The 20,654-nt window shown below is 41.8% G+C and overlaps 1 protein-coding gene across 1 annotated transcript; it reads left to right on the forward strand.

Moving 5' to 3' along the window:
• The first annotated feature begins 194 nt into the window (after positions 1–194).
• Rsph3 (radial spoke head 3) lies at positions 195–16,357 on the forward strand. Its single transcript, XM_070010808.1, has 8 exons — positions 195–739; positions 2,994–3,081; positions 6,809–6,950; positions 8,607–8,752; positions 9,974–10,177; positions 12,770–12,932; positions 14,973–15,059; positions 15,933–16,357. The coding sequence occupies exons 1-8, from the start codon at positions 195–197 to the stop codon at positions 16,139–16,141; spliced, it is 1,584 nt and encodes a 527-aa protein (XP_069866909.1). The 3' UTR covers positions 16,142–16,357.
• The last annotated feature ends 4,297 nt before the right edge of the window (positions 16,358–20,654 follow it).

The raw sequence follows: 20,654 nt of genomic DNA on the forward strand, positions 1-20,654 counted from the left end.
ACGTCATAGAGCCCGGCGGAGAGTCCCCGCCGGGCCCCCGGGAGCGCGGCAGCGAGAAGCCACCGAGGACGCCCCAGACAGACAAGAGCACGTAGGCCTGCGAGGATGGCGCCGACACCAGCTCCGCCAGGCCGCCCCCGACACCCGCGCTGGCCACAGCCGCCGCGTCCCGGAGGGCCTCCGCCAACACGGCCATGCCGGGTCCCCACGAGGAGCGCCCCGCGCGCAGGCGCACCAGGGATCCCGGGGCGGGGGGGCGGGCTCAGAGGCCGGAAGTGCCCTTCCCTGCCGGCCTTCCCAAGAAACCCACCGGCCGGAACTTACAGGAGGGCGGGACTTCCGGCGCATCCCCGGGTTGCTGGGCGACCGGTGAAGACGCCTCCGACAGGCTCCGCGCTCCCAGGAGCCAGCCGAGTGGAGCTCCCGCCTGCGGCGCCGGCCTCCCTCACCCCGCGCCGCCTCCCCGCGAGCCGCCCCTCGTCCCGCCCCTCGTCCCCCCGCGGCATCCCTGCCCTTGGCACTACTTACGCCTCTCCGGCTCTCTCGAATCCTTAGCGCCCACCTGCTTCAAAGCCAAGCTCCACCGGAAGTCGGGCGGTTCGACCCCAGACATGGCCTCGGCCCCCGCCATGGCGGGCCGCAACCCGGGGGAGCTGGGCGGCGGCACCTACACCTACACCAGCCGGCCCCGGGCCGTGCCCTGCCAGCGCCGCCGTTACCGGGAGGACCCGCTGCAGCCGTGAGTGACCCCGCAGCCCCGCTCTCCACTCGCACCCCATCCCGAGCAGGAAGGCCCTGGCTGCTGCCTCCCGCTCCGCGCTCTTCAGAATGAGATCCGAGCAGGGGCCGAGCAGGCCCGGCGGGCGCCGGGTCACCGCGGCGGTACTGAGTGCCGACGGGAACCCTACCGCGGACATGAGCGGCCCCGTCTCTCAAAAGTTTGAGTCGACGGCTGTTTGTCGAGGTCCCACCACGCACTGAACACCTCTAGGAGCGATCACTGCGATATGGGTGTCCTGACTTAATTGTACGAAGGGGTTGAACACCGGAGCGTGCACAATAACGGCCCCAGAAAGCATTCTCCATACCAGACTCTGGGCAGGAATTAGGTTACCCTTCCACACAGGGCTGTTAGTATTTTTACACTAAAGAGTATTTGCATTTATTCAGGCATCCGTACTTAATAAGGACCATAAGCTTGATGGCGCTCTTAAAGTTCTTTCTAAAAGCTTCAATTTGTGGAATCTCGGCTTCCATCTCCACAAGAATTTAAGCAGCATGGAAGCCGGAACCTTGGCATCTTTTTGCTCACATAGTACCATGCCCGACAGGCAGTAAGCACTCAATACACCTTGTTGATGATTGATTAGCAATATAACTTTTGATGTTCATTTCAAACACGGAGTCTAGATTGACAGTTTTTTCCGATAGACTTTTCTAGTAAGAGATTTCTATCACTTAAGGCAAAACCAAGACGGCAGACTTAAATTGGAAGAGATATTGTTTATGTTACTAAAAGATTCATTATGAAAATTAGTCCCTCCAGAGACAGGTTCTGGTTAATATAAATGGGTACTTACAATTCATTATTTTGAAATTAGACATGAGAATCAATGCTGTTTCATAAGGGACAGTTAATTTTGTATGTTGAACTAATTTAGTGATCAATTAATTAGTGTATCAAAGTAGCACAAAAGACAGAAATATCAATTACAAGAGGGTTGCTAACCTGTTAAGGGGAAATAGGGAGACAGAGGAAGACTATTACATAGAGTGTGGTGCTAAACTTAAGATCTGCAAGGAAGTAGCCGAGTCAATTTGGAGAGAACAAGGCATGAGAAGGAAACAGTCCATAAAAAAGAAAGCATATGTACAAACACTCCAGGAGTGTAGGATATGAATCCGGTCTGTTTGAACCCAACAAGGCTCTGGAGTAGGACTCAAATGGGGATGAAGATGGAAATAATATCAAGAGAAGGCTATACCCTAGCTAAGTTTCTATGCTAATGTCATGAGAAGACAGAAACACAGAAAAGGTGTACTGGCTTTCAGTTTAAAATTACTAGTGCTTTTCAATGTACAAAATAATATGTCCTTGAGCTATTCAAATCTCCTAGGGGTTTCTCAGTCTAGTCAGGCTGACAAGACCATCACAGGTCAGTCTATAGTATCATCTTCTCACTTAGCAATTCCTTGGGGAAATCTCTCCATAAAACTAAAATTGTTCATTTATTTTCCATAGCAGCATAGCATTGATGGCATGTAGATTGTACCATAAGTTGTTAAGATTGTTTCCTATTAATAGATACTCAGTTTGCTACCAGATTTTGCTTCTGTGATGGATATTTGTTTGTTCCTATGAGACAGATTTTTAGAAGTGGGATTTTTTTAAAGCTATCTCTATTTTTTAATAGGAACAAATAGAAAGCAAATCTTTTCCTTATATCATCACCAGCAATCAGTGTTATTTACTTTAGTTTGTCTTGTGTCAAGTCAAAATTTTCTTATTTAGCCAGGTGCCAGTGGCTCATGCCTATAATCCCAGCTACTCAGGAGCCTGAGATCTGAGGACCACAGTTCAAAGCCAGCCCGGGCAGGAAAGGCCATGAGACTCTTATCTCCAATAAACCACTCAGAAAATCAGAAATGGCACAGTGGCACAAGTGGTAGAGCTCTAGCCTTGAGCTGTCGGCGGCAGAAGAACATCATAAATCGCAAACAGGACAGTCTACCACAACCCCAAAGACATTCCTAAAAACCTCTCGGCTCAACTATATGTAAACTCTAACCCCACACTCCCTGCACCATGTTTCTCCCACCCACTCTGCGGCAATGATTAAAGCCTGTTCCATCTGTCCAGGCCTCTGCCCTCTCTCATCCACTTGGTCTTTCCCAACACTATCCACATATTTCATTCTAAGTTCTACAGAAAATGAATTTGTCTCTGGCTATCAACACTTTCTTCAAGTACTCTCCTATTTGCTATTTTACAGATCTGAAGAATCTATGCATTATGGGAACATAATGTACGACAGAAGGGTGATCCGAGGCAACACGTACGCACTGCCCACAGGGACCCTGGTAAGCACCGCGGGTGGGGACAGGTCTGTTTGTGTGTATGTCTTCATTTCTAACACATTGTTTGCAGAAATACTTGTAAAATGAAATAAAGACAAATCACAAGTGAAAATTCTTAAAGACCTATAACAGCTGGGAATGTAGCTCAGTGGTAGAGCATTGCCTAGCATATGTATGGTCCTGAGTTCAATCTTTTTTCAAAAGAAGAAAGAAAAAGACATAGATAGTCCTAGTGATACTTGCCAGGAGTTAGGGGGAGGGGAAATAGGAAGAGTATTTAATGAGTAGTGAGTTTCGGTTTTGTAAGATTACAACAGTTCTAGAGATAGTAATAATTCCAGTAAGGTGCTGTCAGCAGAGCACAGCAGGGATTTCATCTTCCAACACTATCCAGATTTGCACACTAAAACATAAAGGGGAAAGCCCTGGCAAAACACTTCAGGGGAATCCAGAGTGTCATGATACCCCCACATCTCCAGAATATGATTTTTTTATTATTTTATTTTTTGCAGTCATGGAGCTTGAACTTAGGCCTGGGTACTGTCCCTTAGCTCTTCAGCTCAAGGCAAGTACTCTACCACCTGAGCCACAGGGCCACTTCTGGTTTTCTGGTAGTTAGTTGGAAATAAGAGTTTCACAAACTACTTTCCTGTCTGGGCTGGCTTTGAACCACAGTCCTCAGACCTCAGCCTCCTGAGGATGTATCTAGCATTGTAGATGTGAGCCACTGGCGCCTGGCCAGAATGTGGTTTTTAAATAAGCCACTCATAAAAAAATCAAGACAGTCTTTTATAAGGAGAAAACCAACTCAACACAAAATGCTAAAATGTAGGAATTTTAAGAATCTTAAAGCACATACAAAAGTATTTAATCAAAAGTGAACAATTATGCACTCTCTAAGCAAATGAATAAAACCTCAGCAAAAAAAAATATAGATTAAAAATGAAGCAAGTAGAAACTATATAAATGAAAAATACAATAACCAAAATAAACCCATTGGGCAGAAGTGACAGGGGAAATAACAAGTGAACTTAGACTAATGAATGAAAATTACCATCTTAGCAGAGAGAAAATAGCTCCCTGCCCTCCACCCTTAGGCAGCAAAGGAACAATAACAAAAGATCACATCTATGTTGTTGGAACCCCAGAAGAGAAACTGAGGCAAGGCCTGAAAATACCAGAGCTTCAACAGAAGATCTACAGATTTAAGAAATTAAGTGAACCACCAAACTAAAAACAAAAAGCCTTCAAAGGAGCTGGTTAGAAATGACACATTAACACTGAGCAACATGCTTCAGATGGCAGTATATTTCTCTTCTGGAACATAGAGGCAAAAAGATAGTGAAAATATCTTTTGGGAACTATGTGAAACAAACATATTCTCAGAGGAAGGAAGACTAGGAGAATGTGTCACTAGCAGACCTTAAAAAGAAATAGCAGGGGCGGGGGGCGGGGGGCGGGGGGAACACCGCAGGAAGGGGAAGCAGACTAGAGGTGTGGCTAATGATTGAGCACCTGCCCAGCAAGCAAGAAGCCCTGAGCTCAGACCCCAGTATGGACAAAAAAGAACAAGTTCTCTAAACAGAAATGATAACAGAAGGTGTAGAAGGGAGGAGAGAGGGACTTCAAAAAGGACGAAACTATGGAATGAGTCAAAATAGAAGTCGATATAACTTTCCTCAGAGTTTTAAAATTACATTTCGTAGTTCATGTAGATCCTCATGTAGTATGCTTAAAACATGGGGATGAAATATTCAAGATCCTATTTTATTACATTTCAGAAGTGGGGATAATAGAAAAATCTAAAAGTAATTTATACTTGAAGTGGTAAGACATTGGGGCTAAACACAGAATAAGTTACCCATTAACAGTACAAAGAGAGCCAAAATTTTCATAGATTAAAAAAATGGGATTCTAGAAATGTTCAGATTTGAATGAGACTGGGTTTTTTGACTTAATTGGTAGCTGCTGTTTCGAGCAAACACAGGATAGGCATGAAGAGCACCATCAGGATCTGCTCTCCTAAAAAAACTCAAGAGACAGCTACAAATACCTGCAAATCACATATCCAAGAAAGGTCTTATATTGGGAATATATAGAATTCTAAGAACTCATAAGTTGAAAAAAATAAAAGCCTATTTGAAGATGGTCAAAAACTGTGAGCAGACATTTTACCAAGAAGTTATGGATGGCAGATATGCATACAAAAAGATGTTTAGAGCCGGGCACCAGTGGCTCACACCGGTAATCCTAGCTACTCAGGAGGCTGAGATCTGAGGATCATGGTTCAAAGCCAGCCTGGGCAGGAAAGTCCGTGAGACTCTTATCTCCAATAAGCCACTAGAAAACCAGAAGTGGTGCCGTGGCTCAAGCCGTAGAGGGCTCACCTTGAGCTGAAGAGCTGAGGGATAATGCCCAAGCCCAGAGTTCAAGACCCACTACCGACTTAAAAAAAAAAAAAAGTTCAGTCTGAGCTGCTAGAAAAATATAAACCATACCCCCATAAGCCTCCTGCAGGTAGCTGACACCTATAACCCTAGCTACTCAGGAGGCTGAGAGCTAAGGTTAGAGATTTGAAGCCAGCCCAGGGCAGACAAATGCAAGACTCTTCAATTAGCCAGCAAAAGCCTGGAACTGGAGGCATGGTTCAACTGGTAGAGTATCAGCTATGGACAGAAGAGCCAAACTGGAGGCCCTGAAATGGAAAGAAAAAAAGAGAAGGAAAGAAGGAGGGAGGGAGGGGACAGAGAAGAGAACCACCATTAATAGATTTACCATAGACTTCCAAAGGTTGTAGAACTGCTGTGAAAAATTGTACTTTCAATCTTTTATTCAGTTTATTTTGTGTCCTTAGACTAAAGATGTTTTCAGTTGGACCAAAGATTTAAGCTAGTAATTTTTTTTTGGTCGGTCATGGGGCTTGAACTCTGGGCTTGGACGCTGCCCTGCACTTTTCAGCTCAAGGCAAGCGCTCTACTGCTTGAGCCACAGCACCACTTCCGGTTTTCTAATGGAGATAAGAGTCTCACGGACTTTTCTGCCCAGGCTGGCTTTGAACCATGATCCTCAGATCTCTGCCTCCTCAGTAGCTAGGATTACAGGCGTAAGCCACCGGCACCCATCTAAGCTAGTAATTTTTTAAGGAAATTTATATGTAATTTAGATTTTTTTTGTGTGTGTTGTACTGGTGTTTGAACTCAGGACCTCAAATGGACCTAATTGAGCCAGACCTCCAGGCCTTTTCAATCTTGTTGCTCTTGAGTTTTTGCCTGGTGAGCCTGGACCATCGTCTTCGATTTACACCTCCTGCATAGCTGCAGTGACAGTATATACATACCACTGGCTTACTTGTTGATGGAGTTTTGGTAACGTTTTGCTTGGGATGCCCTCCAACCTTGGTCCTCCTAATCCCTGCCTCCCAAGTAACTGGAATTACATGATTGGATTTTTTAAATCCAATGTTTTTCTTTAACTGCACATGAAAGTATGGTAAGATAATTTTCCTGGGAAAACAATTACTAGGTAGTATCCTGCATCCATCTCTTTGTATTTGAAGTTACTTTTAGGCTCTGCCAGACACTTTCTTATTACATGAAAAAGGCCTAACAAAGTGTTAATCATCAAGTCACTGGTGATCTGGAAGCACTCTTATGTCAAGTTCCTTGATACAATCTAGGAGGCACTTTGGGAAATGTTTTCTAATTGTAGAAGCCTTTTCTGTCCCTCTCAGCCTGGACAGCCTGATTTATTAGACCTTCAGAGACAACAGATGGCTCGGAGGAGGGCTCTTGCCAGAAAACGAGCCCAAGAACGGCTCCGGCCACGAACTCCAGAGCCTGTGGAAGGCAGAAAGCATGTGGACGTGCAGACAGGTGCGTGGCCCTGTCACTGGCATTGTGGCTCCTCAGTTTGCTCAGCTGTTTGTGACAGCTCTTTTGTATTTCACTGCCATTTCCTTTCCTTTATATGATGTTTGTTTTCCTGTGTGTGCCAATCCTCCAGTTTGATAATGATGTCCATTCATTAGCAAAAATATATAGTATATGTTGTTACTGTATTTGTATAAGGCTGGAAGTATGGGCAGTAGCTTTAAAAAGACTTTATGAACAAATGAATTCCTAGCCCTTTCACAAATGTTATTTCAGTTGTGGCTTATAAGAGGAGAGCAACTAAGTCTGCTTGGAGAAAACCCACTCACTTCTTTTTTTTTTTTTTTTTGGGTCCGGTTATGGGGCCTGAACTCTGGGCCTGGGCGCTGTCCCTCAGCTCGTCAGCTCAAGGCTAGCGCTCTACCACTTGAGCCACAGTGCCACTTCTGGCTTTTTTCTTTTTGCTTATGTGGTGCTGAGGAATCGAACCCAGGGCCTTGAGCATGCAAGGCAAACACTCTACCACTGAGCCACCTTCCCAGCCCCCCCACTCACTTCTGACAGCAGCCTCTTTCCTTCTCTCCTTTTATCCTCCATTTGTATAGTCCCAAGGGCTTCATCAGTTTGGTGTATGGAAAGCAGATATTTCCCACATGTCTCTTCTAGGGTCACCTGTGTTGTTAGCATTCTTGGTAATCCCACAATGCTGTACCCTTCCAAGATGATGAGCAAATTCATTAGAGCTATTTGTGGAATAAAGCAAAAAGAACTGGTCCATATCTGTTTTCCTCTTTGGCGTTTATAAGCCTAGTCTAGAGTGAGTGACTGTCAGTGATTTGTGACCTCTGAGAGGGATTTAGTGTTGTTTGTGCTATTAGAATATTAAGCAATACAGTCATGACTTTTTTGTCTTTCTTCAGAGACTACACAAGCTCTTTTACCTGTGAACCTCTCTGTCATTGCGAAGGTTCCAGTTAACAAGTAATTTTGATTCCTTTTATACATGAAGAAAGTGGGATGTGGTGGGGAAGTACCGTGGCTGATCCGGGGATCCTGTATTCACACCATCTCTCCATGAAGAACACGCGTGCTCTTTACTCTTACCCTCCTAGATGTCACTCCTCACTTGAACTTGTTTTACATCAATAACCTTAAGTGACGTGAGGCCTTGGCGCATGACAGTATGATGCATTGACCACAGTGTCATCCCTTTTGTAGTTTGCATCTCGCATACATCTGTGGTCTCATGTTCTTAGTTTCTCTCTCTCATGCAAAGCTCAATGATTTCTACACATTCTGGAAAGGCACTAGCCTGAATGACTTTGAGACCATCTATATGCTTAAAACACTTACTGCAACAGGTGAATTGAACCCTGCATTGAAGCCCTATCTCTTTAAGCCTTCTTCTTTGATCTGCTTAATTGTGAATTGGGGTGTGGGGGAGGGAGGGTATCTGTACTCTTTTTTTTTTTAACGAGAACAGGTCTCACCAGGAAACCCAGGCAGCCTTCAAGCTGTGATCCTCCTGCCTCTGGCTCTGGAGTGCTGGGATTAGTGGCGTGCACCACTTTCAAGAAGGAGCTGGAATTGTAAATGTGCATGTATGCTTGAAATAGACTAGAATTTCAAATGTGCAGTATACAATATTCTTCTTTTCAGAATTGTACCTTGAAGAGCTTGCTGACCGGATAATAGAAGTTGATATGGAATGCCAGACAGATGCATTTTTGGACAGACCACCAACACCACTCTTCATTCCTGCCAAAACTGGTAGGGATGTAGCAACCCAAATACTAGAAGGAGAGGTACAGTATGATCTTTTGGCTTCTCTCTCTTCATAAGGGAGGAAAAGTTATGTTTATGTAAAGCTTAGTGTAGTTGAGAACTGTTTGATGGTCAGAAAGATTCTACTTTGAAGGTTTCTGTCTAGATGCAATCCACAATATCTATAATAGTTTTATCTTGCAGTAGCCAGAAATTTCATTTATTTATATATGTTTTTATTGTAAAAATAGTATACAGAGGGATTACGGTTATATGAGTAAGGTTCACTTATTTATTTTCATATGCTTGTACAAAAGGGTTTTTATTGAGCATGTGCATTTATATGTACAACAAATTTTGATTATTGTCATCCTTTCCAGTAGTCTTCTCCCCAACTTATCCCCTCAGAAATTCATTTAAGTTCCATATTCTGAGTTCTCCTTTTTGCTTATTAGGAATCTTCTCAAATACATGTTTTGTTTATATACATTTTGTTTGTTTATATACTTGCCTAATATGTGCACATAAGACAGACTTGTACCAAATAAGAAACATCGTTTCCCTGATGTAAGAGATTGCACACCTAGTAACTTGTAAAGTAGGTGACTTCTATGGTTTTGTCCATTAAAAAAATCTTACTATGGAATAGTAACTTCTTTGTATAACTACTTAATAAAGGCTTAATTGCATTTTCATATTAATATGGGAAGCTAAAGAGGAGATAGTAGTGATTATGTGCATATTGAGCTAAAAGTGATTTAAGAATTGAAGGAACTTAGAAATGTCACTGAAACTGGGAAAGAAAGTAAGTCTTAAGATGCTACTTGGAAGATAAATTCACCTCTAAATCATAGGCATGAATGGCTTAAAACAGTCATCATTCTTGTTTTTTAGCTCATCAAACTAGTATTTTAAAAGGCAGTAAAAGCTGAGCAGCATAGGCAGAATATAAGAAAAACCAGGACATTTCCTTTTGATTTCAGAATTTGATCTTAAATTGTGGAATACCAAGTTTCATGTTAATGAAAGCAGAGATGTTGTTTTCATAACTTTAACTTAATACATTTTTGCCCAAAAATAAAATGCTATTCTGTGTACCTTTGTAAAATTCCTTTTGGGAATTAAAAACCACAAATAAATTACTAGCACAGTGTTTGTTGTACAGCCTTAATAAATACTATCTTATTGTTATTCTACTTCATATTTTTTTATACATTTAGCTCACACTTCAAATTTGATTTGCTTCCATTTATGTGTTCAAGCTCTTTGACTTTGATCTTGAAGTTAAGCCAATGTTAGAAGTTTTGGTTGGGAAAACAGTTGAGCAGGCTCTTCTGGAAGTGATGGAGGAAGAGGAGCTGGCCAACCTGCGTGCCAGCCAGCATGCCTATGCAGAAATACGGAACGTAGAGCTGGCTGAAGTTCAGCGGCTAGAAGAGCAAGAGAGACGACACCGGGAAGAAAAAGTATACAGTTCTATTTTCCTTTCTTAGTCTCTTTTTCCACCTACTGTTTGGGATTGAACACTGGTCTTTGTTCATGTGAGTGAACTACCTTCTTTGAGGCAATTCCTTAGGAGAGAGCCCCAGCACCTTTGTCATTCAACTACTTCATTTTTTAATTTTTTTTGTCATAGTGATTGAACTCAGGGCCTGGGCGCTGTCCCTGAGCAGTTTTTGCTCTAGGATAGTGCTCTACCACATTGAACCACAGTTCCACTTCCGGTTTTCTGGTGGTTAATTTCTACCCAGGCTGGCTTTGAACTGCGATCCACAGATCTCAGCCTCCTGAGTAGCCAAGACTACAGACGTGAGCCACCAGCACCCAGCTTTAGCTACTTAAAAGTTATGTATGATATGTCATAAAGCTAGTCATTGGAAATACAGTTTTTAAAAAAAAGACCTGTAAGATTTGTTGTGGCTCTGTTAGATCGTAGATTCATCATGGACTGACTTTTTAGAAGTTTCACTTACATAAATGTTACCTAAATTGAGTTTGTGAAAGTTCCAAATTAAATGAAGTTTCCAAAACTACATGTGTCCCAGTTAGAAGATGCTCTTAAATATCAGAAGCCCTAGAGAAAGAAATATTTTGACTTGCTGTAATTCAGTGTCACAGTGATGAAGGGAAAAGTACTGTCTGTCAGGCTTGCTGGGGTTAAGAAGCAGAGGATCTGGGTAGAATGGTGGGCCTCGTTTCTCCATAGCCAGGCCCTCTTGTGAATCTCACTTTTCCCTGGCCAGGCCCATTGTATTCTGGATAGAATTGTGGACCTTGCTCCTCAGTGGCCAGGACTATGTATCTTTCTCAGTGGCCAGACAACTTTGTGGACCTCATTTCTAAGTGACCAGGCCCTCTTGTAACCTTAGGGAGCTCTAAATTGCTCAAGTCCTTGTAGAATATTTTTCAGATTATAGTTTTTATGAACCTTCAGTAAGAGAAATTTTACAACTCATTTTTTTTAATAGACCACTATGTTATAGTTAGGAAACTATAGACTAAGTATCATTCAGTTTGGCTTGGGTTTTGGTGGTAGTGCGGTTGGAGCTGAGGGCTTTACACTGGCTAGGCAGGTACTCTACCACTTGAGCCATGCCTCCTGCCCTTTCTTTGCTGAAGTTATTTTGCAAATCGGCTCTTAGGCTTTTTGCCCAAGACCTGCCTTGGATGGCTGCCTGTGCTTCCCTCCTGGCAAGGATCATGGGCGTGCATCACCACACTTAGGTGGTTTGTTGCATATTTGTATTTTTTGTTGTTGCTTTCTTGTTTTTTGTTTTGTCAGAAGTAGGGCTTGAACTCTGGGCCTGCACACTGTCCCTGAGCTCTTCGCCCCAAGGTTAGCACTCTACCACTTAAGCCACAGTGCCACATCTGGTTTTCTGGCAGTTAATTGGACATAAGAGTCTCACAGACTTTCCTGCCCAGGAGGGCTTTGAACCACGATCCTCAGGTCTCAGCTTCCTGAGTAGTTAGGGTTACAGACGTGAACCACAGACACCTGGCTCTGTTTCATATTTGTTGTGATTGTGACCACTAACTTTTTGCCCAGGCTGGACTCAAACCATGATCCTTTTGATCTCTGCCTCCCAGTACCTGGAACATCACCATCACACTGGGGCCTCAGTAATCTTCAAGGATATTTCTGGTCCTGCCAGTAACCGTTACCTATTACACATTAAATGAATAAATTTTAACAAGTAGTACCAGCTAAAATAACTTCACAAAGGGCCCAAGTTACTTGTTTGTTGAGAAATGCTACTCAATATTTAGCCATACTGAATTGTAAATTTCTCCTCAAAATTAATAATTGTGTGATTGTTTAAAGCTGCATTGAAATAATCAGTGAAATCGTTATCAAAAAATATCTAAAGCGGGTACTGGTGGCTCACACCTGTCATCCTAACTACTCAGGAGGCTGAGACCTGAGGAGCACAGTTCAAATATTGGTTAACTTTATAGATATTATATAGTCAAAAGAGCAACAAGTTTTCATAATCTCCATTTCAGCTTTGTAAATTCAGAGTATTACAAATGAGTTCATTCATTGGCCTAAATTCTTTAATTGAAGATATCTTAGCAATTGTAGCTTTATATCAGTATTTATAATACTAATGAAGAATATGTATGTATTTAGGATTTGTACTTTTTTTTTGAGGCAAGGCTTCTCTATATAACCCAGGCTGGGTTTGAACTCACAATCCTCCTGTCGCACTGTCCTAAGTATTGGAATTACAGGTGTGCACGCCACACCTGGCTATTGTTAATCTTGTGATAGCATCCATGTATGTATATCTTGAAATTATTTTACTTGCAAATGATCAGTAGTTGAGTTTTACCTTAAGCTCCAACTTAACATGTGTGTGTATAGATTTTTTTAACTCAGTACATATAAGTTGTTGAAACTCATTAAAGTCTTGATGAAAAATAGGACTCTTCAGTTGAGATATTGACAACCATATTTTGACAAGTCTAAACTTAGTGACCTCTCCAAATGCACCATCTGAGGAAGTCCTAATTCTTAAGTAACCGTCTACAATGGCATCTTCTCCTCTCGGCAGGAGCGTCGCAAGCAGCAGCAGTGGGACATCGTCCACAAGCACAACGAGACAGCACAGAAGATCTCCGCCCGGGTGTTTGCTCAGCGCTACCTGGCAGACCTGCTGCCATCTGTTTTCGGCAGTCTCAGGGACAGTGGCTACTTTTACGACCCTGTTGAAAGAGGTTTGTGGAGAGCTTTGTTGTACTAAGTCTGTCATAATAAGCACCCTCATGTCAGTTTTCACGTTGAAGTAGACTGTTTAAGTTAACTATTGTGGTAAGTACCATCACCAATAAGAAGTGCGTTATAGTGCCCTACAAATATACACAATGATTATGATCAGTTTAAACAACAGAACATTTTTTTAATCAATGTCACCCTTCCTTTGTTCTTTCCATACAGAGAGAGTTCTCTAAGGGAACTTAGTTCAAACTTAATAGATGCTCATGACAGATTCTAATAAATTAGATTCTGGGAATAGTACACTCATCTCATTCCCAGCAAATAAGATCCAAAAGGACATTTTAAAGGTGGTTTTATAAAGATCTTGATTGTAGAATATATTTATTTAGTAAGAAAAAAAACACTGGCTAGTAGAAATATAGATCTTGACTTTGGGTTCCAACTTCTTCATTAACAGGCTTCATGATCCTCCCCTGTGCTCATGCATGAAATGAGGATGTTTTAGGAGTTGAAGCATAAATACATGAAACTTGGTCTAAACAAAGTGTTTTCTATGTAAAACACCTGTAAATAGTTATTAGCATGTTCTCAGCTCTCTATTCCAGTTGAAAACCCACTGGAGTGTTTACATTGTCCCAGGCACTATGATAGTTGCTGGACATTTTCAAGTAGGAGCCCTGATCTCCAGGCAGTCAAGCCAGATCTAGAAGAGGCCTCTGTGCTCACTGCTACCCTCCCTGGGTTAAAAGCACTCAGAGCTCTGGGGCTTTGCTTCCAGGTCTGTCATTGGATCACAGTATTTGGGAGAAAATGACAGTAATGTTCATTTTCACTGATAGTTCAATCCATAGAGGTCAAGTTACAAATAAATATCATTCATTTATACTAATGGCATCACATATGATATCATTTATGGGGCAGAGGTAGCCATATCATGTATGTTATCATATATGATATAATTGCTTGTGGGACAGATATAATTAGCATGTTTCAGAACCGCAAGCTGAAACTCAGACAAATTAAATCTTTGTTCCCAAATATTCAGTGGAAAGGCTTGGTTCTCCAGCTGACTTGGAACTCCAAGTCCACAGTTCTTTACTGTAACGAGATGCCTGAGATCATCAACTTTTAAGGAAGAAAGGCTTATTTGGGCTCATGGATTCGGACATTTCAGTCAACAGTCACTTGGCTCCATAGTTTCTGTGCTTGTAGTGTCTCAACATCATGGCAGAAGACATACAGCAGAGCTGCTCACCTCATGGTAGCTAGGAAGCAGAGAGAAAGGGCAGGCAGGGCATAACACAGCCTGAATGGAACACCCCAAACATCTACTTTCTCCACCTAGGCCTAGCTCCTAAAAGTTCCACCACCTCCCAGTGGCACTATCAACTAGGACCAATCCTTCAACACAGTAGCAAGTGGCAGACACAAGCCATAACACTAGTCCCTGTTCTTTCTGTTACAGAGTGCCTTAAAAACTCAGTTAAAAGCAGTTCTGCAAGATCTACCTCTACCCCCTGCCTCCTTCACCCCCCTCAGATCACACTGGTAAAGCCCCAAAGCATTACAGAGTCAAAGTTCTAACTGCTTTGACTCCAGTGAAGGCCTCAAAAACTTTGTGAAATGGGGCTGAGCAGGTGACTCAGTGGTAGAGCGCTTGCCTTGCATGCTCAAGGCCCTGGGTTCGATTCCTCAGCACCACATAAGCAAAAAGAAAAAAGTCAGGAGTGGTGCTGTGGCTCAAGTGGTAGAGCGCTAGCCTTGAGCTGAAGAGCTGAGGGACAGCGCCCAGGCCCAGAGTTCAGGCCCCACGACTGGACCCAAAAAAAAAAAAAAAAAAAACTTTGAGAAACAACTTGGACGGCAATAGAAAAGGAAACTGGCTGGAACATACCTGAAGAATATGGCAAGAGCTTATTTAACATTTTGTATTACGAAAACAATATTGATGAATCTGTTCCATTATGGAGAAGACACTTTCTTCTTGTCTTTAATGATTTGTGAAAATGACTTAATGAAGCTTTTTTTCTTTTAAACAGATATTGAGGTAGGATTCCTCCCATGGCTAATGTATGAAGTTGAAAAGACCATGGAATACCACATGGTGGGAAGAACAGTGCTGGACAGTAAGTCACTGACTTTCTTTAAGTCACCTCTCCAGAAGGGGTGACACTGATGAAGATGATGGTATACATAAATTAATATGCTGAATTAAAACTGCTTTGTAAAGCTATTTAAATATAATTTTGAAAAACGAATTTATATTTTTAAAAAATCACCTCAGCTTTTTAGTGGGAAGAATAAGTTGAAGACATAATGCAGCTGCTCACTAGTTCTCAAGACTCCTTTTCAATCCATAGTTGGGTACACCAGCACACACCTGTCATCCCAAGCTACCAGGGAGGCTGAGAATGGGAGGATTGTGGTTTGAGACCAGCCTGGACAGAAAAGTCCGAGAGCCTCCATCTCCATGGAAAAAAGCTAGATAACATGGTTGGAACATGCCATGTCATGTGATTCCAATAACCATGGGAAGCCTGAAAGTGAGCAGACCACAGCTTAGGCACAGTATCCTTAGAGAAGGAAACAAGACCCTATTCTAAAATGAACCAGTGACATACATGGCTGGAGGGTATTGAACAAGCTTAGTAAGTAGGAGTCTTTAGCCCTGCCACAAAAAAAATGGAAACATTAATTTTTATAGTTTGGAACTTATATTTTCAGTGTGTCAGTTACATTAACAAAGGTGCAGATCTTCACCCTCAGTATTATTCTTACCCTTTTAATCTTTATCTTCTATCCTTATTTATAACTGGTATTCTGGTAAGACAAGTAGAAATGGTATCTCATTCCATGCATTCATACGGGTATGTGAATTAAATATGCTGACTTGATAAGAAGTTATGTTACAGGGAAGGGGGGAGGCCTAGTGAGTGTTTTTTATTCACCTGTAAGTCATCTAATATCTGAAAGATCACAGTGACCTTTGAACCTTTCAGTGTTGATTCGTGAAGTGGTTAAGAAGCGACTGGATCAGTATGAGCAGAGGTCATCAGTGCCTGGCCCTGGCAGGCCTGGACATCCTGAGGCAGTGAGAGAGCCCCTGGTGGGCTTCCGGCTACCTTCAGACCCAAACCTCTCACAGAGAGCTGCATACAGCAGAGCCCCGCCGCCCGAGGATAGGAGGTTCTTGGGGCAGGATGAATAAGCAACCATGAGATCCTGAGGGAAATGAGAAATGTCACGGCCAGGGGGCGCTTGGGAGCCATGAGCCCAGTCGGCAGCCAATCAACTCCATTCAGGTAATGGTGCATGTGACCCCTCAGGCTATAGAAATTATGTTGTAGTCAGTCAACATGTCTTTCATCTGATGGATCGAACAAATCAAATACGGTAAAATAATAAAACTAATAAAAATGACGCTTCCATGTCTATAATAGAATATTCAAAGCCTGTATTGTCATTTAAGTATTGGCTTCTTATCTATCTCTCTCTCTCTCTAAGCTAGCCAGTGAAGTTTTTCTTTAGTTCTTCTGCTTTTATTTTTTATTTTTGGCAAATCTCCTATCACCTGTCATTCCTTAACCACACAGCAGCTTTTGCCAGTTTGGTTCACAGAAACCCAGGTAAGACAGGGGTCACCATTGTATAAAAGTAACGTTAGTAGTGTTGGATTTTTCAGTGCTACTGACTCGCATCACTAAACTTTAACAAACTCATAACTTAGGTAATGTTTTTCTATTTTTTTTAAACCAAGAAAATAAATTGCTGAAATAATACGCATTAAAAGTTAAAGGCAATTTACGTTTGCCTACAAATTAACAAAACCATATTGAAAATCTTGAAATTTCAGGGTAAAAATATTTCAAAGATAAAACAACACCTAAATAGTCAACTCCTTTTTGAAAGTACAGTTCAAAACAAATTTATCATTATAGTTTTATAAAATAAATATTTATTTTGTGTTAATTATACATCTAACACTACATTACATTACATTATATTAATGTTCATATTTACCACTGGGTGTCAGTAAAACCCTATTTACAAAGTTAATTCATCACCAACTTTATACATCATTTAATGACTAGAAGAGAACTCACAAGGAAAAGAGCTAAAAAATAGAACGTCCCTGGACTTTCACTGAATATTTTATGTTGCTTCAAAGACACCAACCAGCTCTGGGTACCACAGTCAAATTTCTTATTGTGAACCCAACATTGTTGGCTCATGCCTATAAGCCTAGCTATTTAGGAGATGGAAATCAGGGGATTGTAATTCAGTGTTGGCCTGGGCATAAAGAAAAGAAAGTTCATGAGACTCCATCTCAACCAATGGCTAGGTCTTCCCCACAACTCAGGGAAACACAAATATGAGGATCAAAGTCCAGCAGATTCTTTGGCAGGCACAAAGCAAGAGCCTACCTTCTACTGTAGATAAAATCTTGGCAGCGAATGGGTCATAGAGCATCTGCCCAGCAGTGGACTTTAGTTATATTCACTTCACTTTATGAGCTGTGCTAAGGAGTGGTTCCATTGAATTTTGTCTCTCCAAGCCTGTGTTATGGTAAATACTTATACACTCGGTTATAAGCATTTATCATTATTAGGAATTTCTTCATTACTGAATCAAAAGCTACTCATTTGAACATCTGCTGTTAGGAGGCATGGCTAAGGTAGAAGGAAACTGATTTATTACAATATCAGCACAATCATACACTCTGGTAAGTTTTTCCTTCCTCCCTCATTTCCAAGTTTGATTTTTTACCTCATGTGGCATAGTTTCAAAACTGCTCATTCTCTATCCTGGTAACTTTTACTTGAAACTCCTATTTGGTCCATGTTTTCCAGACCACCTTACACTACTGTATATGCAGCGGAAACTCAGTGAAGGGTATTATGGGACTGTTTCCTGCCACAATGTAGACATCTCCACCTCACTTCCTCTAATCTCTGCTATCTGGAAGTCATGTTACAGAACACATCCAAGAGACTTCCAAGCTGTCACAGTGTCACATATCCATACTGCCCTGGACCCTTGCAGCCTGTTCTAATACATTGCTAACCAATTTGGCTACTGATGATTAACCCTGCAGCATATTAGCAAGGGAGACTGTTAGGAGGAAACCCGTGGAGCTAATGGAGATAAGAGAAAAACAAAAGGGGAAAGAGCAGAAAAGATGCTATCTCAAAAAGTATAATCTTCTGGACTAGAATGGAATACTCTACAGTGGGTTCTAAATGCACCATTATATGAAAGCACAGGACAGAAATAATTAAGCAAAAGATCAACAACAGAACCACAAGATGTAAACCACATTGTGAAACACCAAGCCATAGACCTCTGTAGAGCACTCTCCTTGACAACAGAATAAGCATCTGGAACATTCTCCAGGATCATGCTAGGTTGTAATATAAGCCTCCATAAGTTTAAAGGTATCAAAGCCATACCAGTGACAGTACATTTGAATCAGAATTCATTAACAAGGGTGGAAGAAAATATTTGCAAGGTATACACCTGATGGTTTAATATCTAAAATGTATGCATATGTTTGTATTTATATTCATATATATTCCAATTGATAGTAGATAATACCATTTCAGAAAATGCAGTAGACACTTTTTCAAAGGAAAACATTCAACTGGCCAACAAGTAACATGAAAAACTTCTCAGTATCACTGATCAAGAAAATACTAATCAAGCCAGGCGCCATGGCTCATGCCTGTACTCCTAGCTAATCAGGAGGCTGAGATCTGAGCATCACAGATCAAAGCTAGCCCAGGCAGGAAAGTCTGTGTGACTCTCATCTCGTTAACCCACCAGAAAGCCAGAAGTGGCACTGTGGCTCAAGTGATAGAGCACTCATCTTGAGCTAAAGAGCTGAGGGACAGCGCCCAGGCCCAGAGTTCAAGCCCCACGACTGACAAAAAAAAAAAGAAAGAAAATACTAATCAAAACTACAATGAGATATTACTTCATTCTGGTAAGATGGCATTAGGAAAAAAAGTTGGCAACGATGGAGAAAAAAGGGAAAACCCTTTCACACACTGTTGGTGGGAATGTAAAATTAGTACCACCATTATAGAAAACAGCATGGCAGTTTCTCAGAACCAACTATGGGACGCAGCAACCCCAGTACTGGGTTGAAGAAACAACTGTGCTCTCTAGGTTTACTACACTATTCTCAGTAGCCAAGACACCACATCAATCTATGTGTCCACTGATGGATGAGTGTAAAATAGTATATATGCATTGTGGAATATTTATTTGTGTCCTAAAAATGAATGAAATCCTGTCATTTTTTAGCAATATGGATGGAATTGGAGGACATCATGTTAAGTGAAATAAGCTAGGCACATAAAGACTAATACGTGTTCTAACCCATAATGTAAAAGATTAAGTTTTTACCTCATGGATGTAGAGACTCAAATAGTGGTCACTGAACTGACAAGAAGAATAGGGGTTTGGGGTGGTGGGGGAGAAAGATTGTTATTAGAAACCAAAATAGAGCTAGATAGGAGGGATAAATTTAATAGATTGCATGGAAGGGTAACTATGATTAATAATTTGTTATATATTCTTAAGTATCTGAAAAAGGAGTTCAGAGGTACCCAAAGAAATGATCATATCTTGAGGGGATGAAAATGCTAATTGTCCTGATTTAATTCATCCTCACACTTTGGTTATAATATCAAATTATTACATTATGTCCTATAAACATATGCAATATGTCAATACAAAATAAACACCTGTCATAAAGAACCCAATGAAAAACAGTCTCGAGCAAAAATCATCTGCTACCAACACATACCAGACACTGGAACTATCAACACTGATCTTTAAATAGCTTTGAAAAGTCTCAAGGAAGTGAAACAAAATATGTTTCCAATGAGTGAAAAGGAAGAAATCTCAGAAGAGAGATGGAAGTGGTTTAAAAAAAAAAAAAAAAGATACTCTGGAACTGCCAAGAACAACATCTGATACACTCTGCCTCTCTCCACCCACTCACAACCCATTTGTCTACGTAGCAACTTGCTTACCTTAAATACTCCAGGGGCCTCTACTTCACTCTGAACCCTTCCCAGGCCTCCAGAATCAGACAGCACACACCAGGCCTGCACCACACTCCCAGGAGCAAAACTAGAGAGTTGCCCCGTTGCTTGTCATAGATGACTAGTAGGGCCGAGCTGGGTGGTAGACTCCAGGAGAGGAACCTCAGCCCCGTATTCTTACATGCCCATGATCTGCCACAAGATATAGGGGAAGTGCCTGTATGATGCCCAGCCTCAGTGAAGTCAATCCTGCTGTACATACTTGGGGGCCTCAGTGCCCATGGGGCAGCGGTGACGTCTCAGTGGTCCCGTTGCACCAAAGCCGGTTCCACCTCAGAAAGGCCATTCTACAGAGAACTTTGCTGCAGACAGGTTTCCCTTCCATCTAGCTCTCCTTCCAAAAGGTGGCTCATTTTGTGCTCTATCCCGCAGCTCTAGAGAGGTACTGCAGCACAGACCAGGGGCCATGAGGCTGGCCAACAAACTCTGAATATTTTGTGTTTTTGGAACTCCTTGACTTGTACATCTACCCAGGCTTATAACATCTCAGGTTATAACTCCTATCTTGTTTATAAAAAGAATAGCTGCTCAAATGACTTACTTGTGGTTTGCCCTTTTCATATAGCTTGTGATATTTTTATGTCAACATAGGTGAGACTCTCAACATCA

Source organism: Dipodomys merriami, unplaced genomic scaffold (assembly GCF_024711535.1).
Source record: "Dipodomys merriami isolate MVZ:Mamm:240054 unplaced genomic scaffold, mDipMer1.0.p SCAF_8, whole genome shotgun sequence".
Lineage (NCBI taxonomy): Eukaryota > Metazoa > Chordata > Mammalia > Rodentia > Heteromyidae > Dipodomys > Dipodomys merriami.

Coding starts and splice junctions, on each gene's coding strand:
- Rsph3 (XM_070010808.1), top strand. CDS start 195: ATGCCGGGTCCCCACGAGGAGCGCCCCGCGCGCAGGCGCACCAGGGAT. Junction 12,933..14,972: donor TTACGACCCTGTTGAAAGAG/GTTTGTGGAGAG, acceptor TCTTTTAAACAG/ATATTGAGGTAGGATTCCTC. Junction 15,060..15,932: donor GGGAAGAACAGTGCTGGACA/GTAAGTCACTGA, acceptor TGAACCTTTCAG/TGTTGATTCGTGAAGTGGTT.